The sequence below is a fragment of the Euprymna scolopes genome, chromosome 18 (genome assembly GCF_053919585.1).
Source record: "Euprymna scolopes isolate OS-2025 chromosome 18, ASM5391958v1, whole genome shotgun sequence".
Classification (NCBI taxonomy): domain Eukaryota; kingdom Metazoa; phylum Mollusca; class Cephalopoda; order Sepiida; family Sepiolidae; genus Euprymna; species Euprymna scolopes.
In genome coordinates, this window is record NC_136499.1 from 11,817,788 (window position 1) to 11,828,769 (window position 10,982).

At 34.7% G+C, this 10,982-nt stretch overlaps 1 protein-coding gene across 1 annotated transcript in view; it reads left to right on the forward strand.

The window, feature by feature from the left end:
• LOC145297498 (ataxin-10-like) overlaps window positions 1–10,982 on the forward strand; it is a 143,912-nt gene that overhangs the window by 90,084 nt on the left and 42,846 nt on the right. The window contains exon 6 of the mRNA XM_080143395.1: window positions 5,297–5,374. Coding sequence (XP_079999521.1) covers window positions 5,297–5,374 — 78 coding nt within the window. The remainder of the gene's footprint in view (window positions 1–5,296; window positions 5,375–10,982) is intronic.

Genomic DNA, 10,982 nt, shown 5'->3' on the forward strand with positions numbered 1-10,982 from the left:
ATAATGAAATATAATTAATAATGAAGTATAATTAAAAATGAAATGGGATAAAATTGGCTTTATTATATAGATGATGTTAATATGGATAAATATTTGACAAAGTAATATGAAATTATTTCAGAAGTCAACCTCTTTTCCACAGAAGAGACATTACAAGCCTGTCTCTAGTCTATCATTTTCATGGCAAGTGTTCATCTGCATTCAATCTATGGTCCCACCCTCACCAAACTTTCATGAAAAACACTCGTTTAGTTGAAACCACTATCAATAATTACCCCACTCTATCTGTGCCTTGACCTAAACGTGGATTCCATGAACAAAGTTTCTTCCTTAGAACTGCACACCTGTTGAACTCTTTTCCGTTTGCTTGCTTTACAGCTGACTACAATATGGTCGTCTTCAAGTCCAACGTAAAATAGTTCTTGAGTATCCGTCCCGTTAAGTAATTAAATTTACCAAATTTCCACTACTAATGATTACCACGATCTTGATAAGTAGTGACTCCTTTGTAAAAAAAAAAAAAAAAAAAAAAAAAAAAAAAAAAAAGGTTTAAAAAAAGATTTTACCCTTGAGAAAGTTTTTTTTACTTATATATAATTAATTGCATGACTTCATTAGCAGTTATGCTTCTGATTAAGTGAATTCTCAAATTCTTTGATCTTTAGGTTTACAATTTGCAGATGGCTTGTTCTGACTACTTTCCCTCACCTTAGAAATATATTCAACTCTTGGATGTCATGTTTTTAGCATTCTGGAGCATTCTGTAGGGGTGGGGATAATTCCATGATAATTTTTAAAACAGATTTGTTTCCCCAAAAGCAAAGAAAGTAACAGGAAATCTTTGATTCTGAATGCCTTTTCTTGTTGGAATGAGAGACAAAATTAGTGATAAGCTTGTTTGACTTTAATATCTCAAGTAGTATCTCAAGAAAATGCTAGCAAATCTGATCAACTTTGTGAGTTACAATTAATTAGTTACAAGTTTTATGACAACTTCCAGGCAATTTGAGCCCTTGCTATGATGAGCTCATGGTTTAGAGGATCAGTGTCTGGAATTAATCCTGCTTGACAATATGATCTCCCCCTTCATCTTACTGGATCACACATGAACACTTTTTGATCACTCATAATCATATCTCAACTGTAATTTGAAACTATTACTATTTTTATTTTATTTTCATTTTATTTATTTGAAGTTTTTACACTGATTCGCTAACATTTACCAGCAATACTCCCCTGGAATCTGAGTGACTAGAAGTTTCTTCAGATTTCCACCAATCTTCATCTCTTTCAATAATCTTTGCAAATTATTTTGTGTTATCATAACAACCTTTTGCCAGCAATTGGTCTTCTCTGGAATTTGAGTAGTAATAAGACTCCTCTAGGTTCTAGTATTCTCTGCACCGTTTCAGTGAGGTCTGGTTGGTGCTCTCCCTATTCAGTCTTTTTATCCTCCTCTGGTGTCATCACATGCATATGTTTTTTGTTTTGTGAGTGGGGATCAAATTTTACTTCTGTTTGGGTTTGTGTGATGTTTTTTTCTATGTGTTTTGTTCTTTTTCTAGTGTTTGTTGGTTGGTTTCCACATTCCAAGATTTTCCTTAAGATTTTGGCTGTTATTCTTATTGCATTATTATTTTTTTTTTCATCTTTGTGTCTCATGCTGAGGTTAGATGCTTTGTTGATGACTTTCCACTTTGTTAGATTTATTTTATGTTTGTTGCCATTTCTCTTGAACCACCCGTTGTCATCAAGTGATCCTCTTCATTTTTTAATCTACCTGTCATCTTGATTTGATGTGGAACAAATTTTAGTGCATTTTGGATGATTATGCAATGCCATTTCTGATGTAGTGAAATCAACAATTTTATTCATGTGATGTGTGGCAAAACCATATTGTTTTCATGTTTTATCATCAAACACATCTAACAGTCATGCGAGAATACAAGTCAGACGTGCATTGTATGCTGCTTCTCTTGCATATGATGGGACCCTTGTGTTTTGCAAAAATCAAGAAAAATAGATGTCTATATAATCACAAATGAATGTATGCCTGTCTGGCATGTTATTGATATTGGAAGAGAGAGAGAGAGAGAGAGAGAGAGAGAGAGAGAGAGAGAGAGAGAGAGAGAGAGAGAGATATGCACAGACAGAGAGAGAGACACACACAGAAAAGAGGATGCTTAAGTTTAAGGTAGCAATAGCCTTAGTTTTATTTTGATTTTTCATTGATTAGTTTTGTTAGTTTATTTTTGTCAATTAGTTTTGTTAGTTTATTTTTATCAATTAGTTTTGTTAGTTTATTTTTATCAATTAGTTTTGTTGTTTTATCAATTAGTTTTTTTTTCATCAATTAGTTTTTTTTTCATCAATTAGTTTTTTTTTTCATCAATTAGTTTTTTTTTTTCATCAATTAGTTTTTTTTTTATAAATTAGTTTTTTTTTTATAAATTAGTTTTTTTTTTTATAAATTAGCTCTGTTGTTTTTTTATCAATTAGTTTTTTTTTTTCATCAATTAGTTTTTTTTTTCATCAATTAGTTTTTTTTTTCATCAATTAGTTTTTTTTTTATAAATTAGTTTTTTTTTATAAATTAGCTCTGTTGTTTTTTTATCAATTAGTTTTTTTTTTTCATCAATTAGTTTTTTTTTTATAAATTAGTTTTTTTTTTATAAATTAGCTCTGTTGTTTTTTTATCAATTAGTTTTTTTTTTTCATCAATTAGTTTTTTTTTTATAAATTAGTTTTTTTTTATAAATTAGCTCTGTTGTTTTTTTATCAATTAGTTTTTTTTTTTCATCAATTAGTTTTTTTTTTTCATCAATTAGTTTTTTTTTTATAAATTAGTTTTTTTTTTATAAATTAGCTCTGTTGTTGTTTTATCAATTAGTTTTGCTATTACTTAGAACAATTCTATGAAACTTGTTATGAATCAAAGAAATAATCATCAGTTTTTCTCCTGATAAAAAATGATACTCGATTACAAAACTTTTTTAAATATCTTCACTCGCACCTACAGGTTCCTGAATTTGATTTTATATCTGACCAGTACTTAATAGATGGCAATTTAGAAAGACCTTGTTTTGTTTATCAAGGGTGCTCGATCTTTTTATGTCCATGGACCACTAACTTTAAAAACAATTTTCTCTGGAACCCTGTATTTAAGAAGCTAACAATTTATTTTTTTTGATAAAGAATTATTTAATTTTCAAAATCAATTTTATCATTTCCAAAGAGCAAATTTTGTACTCATGCAGAATAAAGAGTGTGCTATCGTCTGAATTTTCCGGACAGTTTATGTAAAACACTGGAGGTGTCAAATGAAGATTCAGTTTTTTTTTTTTGTGCGAACACTTGCCATTTTTTTCTAATGAAAAATATATTTTTATTACAAAGATAATTGAATGAAAAATAATTAAAAAAAATAAAAACGATATTTTTGTTATGAAGAAAAATAATTAAAAAAAATAAAAACAATATTTTTGTTATGAAAAAAAAATAATAAAAAAATAAAAACGATATTTTTGTTATGAAGGAAAATAATTAAAAATAAAAACGATATTTTTGTTATGAAGAAAAATAATTAAACAAAAATAAAAACGATATTTTTGTTATGAAGAAAAATACAATGAATAATTGTTGGACAATTTTTACGAAATTTGAGAAAATTAAAATTCAGCTCAAAGAAAAAAAATTATTCATTTAATTATTTGCAGACTATTAGCTTCATCTTCTAGTTGTTTCACAACGTTTCAGCCAACTATTCCTCTGGTCTTCATCAGGTAATTAACCACGACTGGATAGGAATGCCGAATCTCCTAACTGCATCCTCAACAAATTACTGCCTTCCATAGTGGTGCTGTGGGCAGAGACGTTGAATCTCTACAGTTCCAGGTGAGTATTGTCTAAAGATAGTGGTTTCCATCCTACCCAAAGCCAGCCAGAGGTTTACTTGACCAAAAAAGTGGTGAGACGACAACAATTATGGAAGGCAGTAATTGCTGAAGATGCAGTTAGGAGATACGATGTCCCTATCTCGTCGCGATTAACCACTTAACAACTAGAACTGCAATAAATAAATGGATAAAAAATACAAAATACTCATTTCAATAAGAATTTCAATTAATTAAATAAAAAATTATTGTATGATAATTTTCATGAATAAATATTTATTTTTGAATAAAAAAAAAACTGATAGCAAACAAAAAATCATGAAACTTTTGTTTGACGATAGCACCATCTTTATTCTGACACTCTTTTTATCTGTGGCATGATGCAATAATTATCAATTGTAACCTGAAATGGAAACATTACTTATAAAAAACGAATTCTATTCATTTTGGGCATGAAATAAAAATTAAGATGTACTTTGTGCTGGTGTTTATTATTTCTGTCTGCATATTGGGTGTTTGCTTGCTCTTGAATCATTCCAGAAGGCTATTCTTATGTAAACATATTTGGTGAGAATATCACGTAACAAATTGCATGAAGCTCTGAAACACATATACGCATGGTTATATGAGCAACCTCTAATTCTATTTATCAAGCTAACAATATTTATCAAAATTAATAATCCATCCTGAATTCTATGATTATTAAAGAAAGAAAAATGCAAGTAATACCAATGTGGTGCGGGAAAGATGGGATAGAAACGAAAATCACAATATTTTTTATTTATTTATTATATCCTCTGTCTCACATTTTATTCCATGTGTTCTGTTTTTCGTATCGTAACAAAGTATTGATAACATGGTTGACGCGACATCATAGGGCCAAGCATCGTCGTGCGAAATCCGATTCGCTTTTACGAGATTGCCGGGAAGCAAACCTTTATTTTATCAACTGAGAAAAAAAAAATATTGTATATACAATGGCATCCAAAGTGCACTTTGTCAAACAAGGATTATTCCAAAAGTAAGATCTCCCATTTTAGTGGTACCATTTAAAACCAGTGACGTTTTGTGCCCCAGAATTTATTTTTCCACATAGTCATCACCATTCTCAATGCACTTTTGACAGGAATTCAATGACTTCTCTCTGCTTCTGACACATGATAGGAGTTGCTTTGTTAGAGTCTAACACTGTCAATATCTGCAACAGAGATATGAAACTTTCAGGTCATGAATGCATAAGTTTAGTCATCATAACAATGCAATTTGCAATCTGCTCTGATCCATTTGGGCAGAATAGAAAATAAGAGGCATTACTTTTAAAACACCTTTCGTACAACTGAAAATGTATATTTTATATATAATGCAAAATATATTCTAATATACTGTTTTTATTTGTTTTTCAGTATTTATGTGTTAGAAGATTTCCTGTTGCTTCCTGATTTCATGGCTGTAATGTATTTACAATTGGACAACGAACAGAAGTAAGTATACACCACTGCATTTATATTTGCCCTCTATCGGCCCCATAACAGTGGAGTTACTATCTTTAAGAGTATATCTGAGAAAATAGACCACATCCTGTCTGCACATCCCTCGGCTAACATCCACATCTTTGGTGACTTCAAAGTCCATAACGTGGAATGGCTGACCCATTCAAATAAGACAGACGATGAGGGGAGGTTTTGTCATGATTTTGCCATTGTTTATGACCTCACTCAGATTGTTCGCGAACCCACCCGTGTGCCCGATACTACAGGTCAATATGCAAGTCTCCTAGACCTTTTTCTCTCAACTTCCCCTGAGCTATGTTCATGTTCCGTTCATTCTCCTCTAGGATCCTCCGACCACTCCGTCGTATCAGTTAAGATAAAAATGAAATGTAATAAGTCCCCAGACGTACCCCTCCACCGTACTATATACCGATACTCTATGGCTGACTGGGATAGCTTCCGTACATTCATATCTGATTTACCTCTGCATTCCATGTTTAAAAAGGATGTGTCCTCTATAGTATCAGATCTGACCAAATGGTTAATTGTAGGCATAGACAGATTCATACCATCTAAAACATTCCAACAAAAACCTAACAGCCAGCCATGGTTCTCCCCAGAATGTGCTGCTGCTATCGTGCACAGAAATCACTTTTTCAATAACTACCAACATAATAGATGCACTGAGACTAAAGCTGCTTTCAGGAACGCCAGCAACCACTGTAAAAGAGTAATAAAAAATGCAAGAGAGCTATATGCCCAGTCTGTTAAATCCAAAGTAGCTGACCAACGGCTTGGTTCCCACCAGTTTTGGCAAATAACAAATAGGATCCTGAACAGAAGTGTGCATTCTCTCCCAACCATTATCAATGGACAAGAGGTCATCTCGTCAGCATCAGACAAGGCTAAACTATTTGCCAACAACTTTGGAGCTAATTCTACCCTATGTGACGAAGGCCATCAACTCCCCATATTTCCTCCTATAACACAGAACACGCTAGGTAACATACAAATATCTGTGCATGAGGTCGCCAAGCCAATCAAGAACCTTGATTCCAGTAAAGCAACTGGCCCTGACGGCATTCCAATTATAGTGTTAAAAAAGCTTCAACCAGAACTTGCTCCCATACTTACAAAACTGTTTAAGTGTTGCCTTAAGGAGAAGTGCTTTCCGACTCCCTGGAAAACCATATCAGTATGTCCTGTATTTAAGAACTCAGGTGATAAGTCATCTCCCTCTCAGTACAGACCAATGTCTCCTGTGTGTTATGAGTAAGTTGCTGGAATCCATATTAGATAGAGAAATAGTCAACCACCTCAGCAGAAACAACCTTCTTAGTGACACACAATATGGTTTCCGTTCTGCAAGATCTACCGCAGATGTGTTAACGGTTATATCTCACAGGATTAATGAATCTCTTGACAAAGGCTTCCTTTCTAGGGCAATTGCTCTTGACATATCAAAGGCCTTCGACAAGGTATGGCATAAGGGCCTACTTCACAAGATTTCCAGCTACGGTATAACTGGAAATGTTTTCTCAATCATTAAATCATTTCTCTCCGATAGGCTCATAAGAGTAGTGATCGATGGACAAAAATCAGAGGCCTGCAGTATTAATGCTGGAATCCCTCAAGGGTCAAACCTGATCTACATCCTGATCTACATCAATGACCTCCCTAAACACATACTTAAATCATTTGTTGCCATCTATGCTGATGACAAGACCATATACGGCAACACATCAAAGGCTGTAAATGACAAAGTTCTCTCTGATTCTCTCTCCTCTGATCTCGAGCGCGTGGTTCAGTGGGGGAAGAGGTGGCTGGTTACCTTTAATGCATCTAAAACCAAGTTCCTATCTTTACATCATCAACGCTCTGATCCCCATCTGGCATCAATTGAAATCGATGGCTCTCGTCTAGGAGAAGCCCCATGTTTTGACAAGCTTCTGGGTTTGTCCTTTACTCCTGATCTGAAATGGAACACGTACATCAAGTCTGTTGCCAAGGTCGCTGGAAAGATGGTGGGATCCTTCTACTGCTCCAGAAGATGTCTCACTACTGATGCAATTCTCTATCTATATAAAAGCCAAGTATGTCCAAGGATGGAATGCTGCTGCCATATCTGGGCAGGAGCTGCTAAAAACAGCCTATCCTGCCTTGACAGAGTACAAAATAGACTCCGTGGCTTAGTGGGGGATGCCCTTTTCTCTACCCTGCAACCTCTCTCCCACAGAAGATACGTTGCGAGCCTATCCTTGTTTTATTGTTATTTCCATGGCAGGTGCTCGTCTGAACTCCAGTCTCTAGTCCCCCCTCGCCAATCTTTCACGAAAAACACCCGTCTGGCTGAATCCACTGTGAAAAATTTCCCCCACTCTTTATCTGTGCCTAAATCAAGACGTGAATTCCATGAACAAAGCTTCTTTCTTAGAACTGCACGCCTGTGGAACTCTGTTCCGTCTGCCTGCTTCCCACCTGACTACAACTTGGATGTCTTCAAGTCCAACGTGAACAAATTCCTAATGAACCGCCCTCTTAAGTAAACACTTCATTAAATCTCCACACTAACGTACTGTACTTGCAATAACTCTTATCCGTGAGTGGCTTCCGGGCCTTGATAAGTGGTGACCACCGTGTAAAAAAAAAAAAAAAACTTCCGTGAAGGCAGAGATACAAACAAACTTTAAAAGTTACTTGTATGAACTATTTTTTTTGTTTTTGTTCTGTTTGTGTGTTTGTTTGTTTGTTCTGTTTGTTTGTTTGTTTGCTTGTTTGTTCTGTTTGTTTGGCTTACGTTTTGCTGTTCATTTTCAAGGGAAATAGGATGCAATCGAATCAGTTTTTAGTTTTTTTTTTTTTTCACTCCAAACAAGACATATTGTTACGTGGAACATAACACATCACTATTTGGGATCATGTCTACCAGCGGACTGTGGGGAGTTGAACAGCAATTATCTGTTCATATGACATTTAAACTCATGCAGATTATTACAATCAGTGAAGCAGGAAACAGGGAGGGAATTCCAAAGTCTAGCAGTCTGAGAGAAGAAATTATTAGAGTACGAGGCTTTCTATCAACTAGGGATATCAACAGTGAAGGGATGAGATTTTGCTGCTTGTTGGGTATATATACATCAAAGAGGCACAAGTGCTAGGAGTTCATCCGAGCACATTTCATTATAGTGCTTGTATAACAGGCACAGGGATGCAACAGAGGTTGGAGCTTGTTTGATAGTGTGGGACCTATTAGATTGGAGAGTTTTTGTAAAGATATAGGATACTCTCTAGTGTGAGTAATTTTTTGTAGAGAGAGTAGGGTTCTATTATTTATTGAAAACTGTATTCTTAATCTAAAAAATTTGTGTCACGCTCACACAAGAAGATTTCCATGGGGCCTTCCGGAAGTTGTTTGAACGGTACAACAATAGTATTACAGCCGGAGGAGATTACTTCGAAGGGAAGTAGAGTTTTATGTGTGTGCTGTCAATAAAAGTGCCTATACAGAAAAAGTCTGGAAACTTATTGAAGGCACCCTGTACATCTTTTTAGCAGGCTTCGCAACAAAGCTCCACTAGGAAAGCAGACAAAAGACGTGTCCTCATTTGTTGAAATCAAATGCCCATTTCTCTAGTTTAGTGACCAGCTAATCATATTTATCAAATGCTTTCCAGTCTGAAAAATTCTGTTTTAAAGCTGATGTGCTGACTGTAATCTCACATAGGATCAGTGAATCTATTGACGGGGGTCTCCTCTCTTGACAAATCAAAAGCATTTGACAGAGTTTGGCACAAAGGTCTACTTAATTAGCTTTCCAGCTATGGAAAATCTGGAAAATATCTTCTCAACCATCGAATCCTTTCTCTCCAATAGGTTTATACGAGTAGTCATTGGTGGGCAGAAGTCTCAAAGAAGCACTCTGCTTCAACAAACTTCGGGGACTGAACTTCACTTCTGATCTGAAATGGAAGACTTGCATCAAATCAGTTGCCAAGGTTTCAAAACCTAGTATGTAATGCCCTTTTATCCTCTCTGCAACCTCTTTCCCAGATAAGAGATGTTGTGAGCCTGGCTCTGCTCTATTGTTATTTTCATGGCAAGTGCTTGTTTGAGCTTCAATCTATGCCCCCCCCCGACAAACTGTAAAAACAACAAAACTAAATATTTTCTTAATTTATCTAACACACTTCTTCTTTTCTTGTTCTTTTCCTGCTGATTTTACTTGTTCTTGTTATCTACTACTACTACTGCCAACACCACTAGATCAGGCTGTCTGAAGATAGTGACTTCTTGACCTAAAATGCATCCAGCATTGATCTTATGTTTTTCCTTTTCAAAACTCAATCAAAGAAAAAAACAATTTTCTTTACAAAATGACCAAACACCATGAATAAATATTTGAAGATATAAAGAACTTGAAGCATAAAAACTTTATCCAAAAATTACTGGATACAAAATTATTGGATTTAGCATTTAATAACCTGGAAAGGGTTGTTATGCTATAAAACAAATAACCAACAACCAATTTTTTTTTCCTCCAGACATGTAAAAATAAATAAGTCTTTGATTCCAGACAAGGGATCAAATCTGCGTTAAGTCCAGAAAATCAGTGCGCAAACTCATCATCATATCTTATCGCAATAGAAATTAACCCATCGCATGGCGGTGCTGTTTGCCTCCTTAAGGTCTTGGTTTGAGCAATGAGGACCCAATCGGCAGTTTTCACTAAGGTGGTGCATCGTTTGTACCTCTCCACATGGACATAAAGGTGAGGTGTCTAGGCCCCACTTGTGGAGATTGCCTTTTGTTTTGCCTTCTTTGGCTCTATTTAGAGTCACCCAGTTTTTTCTACCAAGGTTTGAACCCTGGGGATGTGTTTCTTTTGGGTCTGGTAGGGCTTCATTTTTATTCCTGCTGTTATAGTCTCGCCATCGTTCCATCCTATGCCATGCCCATAAAATTGATGTAGAGCTGAACAAGGCATACCGGACCATAACTGGTGCCCTAAGACCAACTCCCTTGCCAGCTCTATACTGCCTAACTGGTATTCCACCACCACATATCCGGCGAGAAGTCATCACCAGAATGGAACGGTACAAACAGCTTAACGACCACAGGCACTCATTGTTTGGCCACCAATTAGTGAGACAAAGACTAAAATCTCGCACTAGCTTCATCAATATAGAGGAAATTGATCCCAGGCAAGCTGCCTCCTATAGTGCGCAAACTTAAGACGACGGAAGTGGATCTGTTTTACCTAAATATGGAACAGAAGTCACTAAGCATGAAACGAAATATGAAACTGTATGGAACCACTTCTTGTTTTATCATATAACAATTAAAAAAAAAAATTATTTTTTTTACATTTCTATAAATATATTTTTTTAATATTTCAAATATAATTATGTAGAAATATTTTATTTCAGAAAAGTAATTTAAACTTTCATAGTGTACATTTTTATAGATAATTTTCTAAATATTTAAAATAAATCCCATTTATTCATTTTAAGAAACTTTTTGTGCAAATGTTAAAACATAAGTTTTTGTTTTTGATAACACAAGAAGTGTGAATAAAAGATATTCATACATTATTTATGAC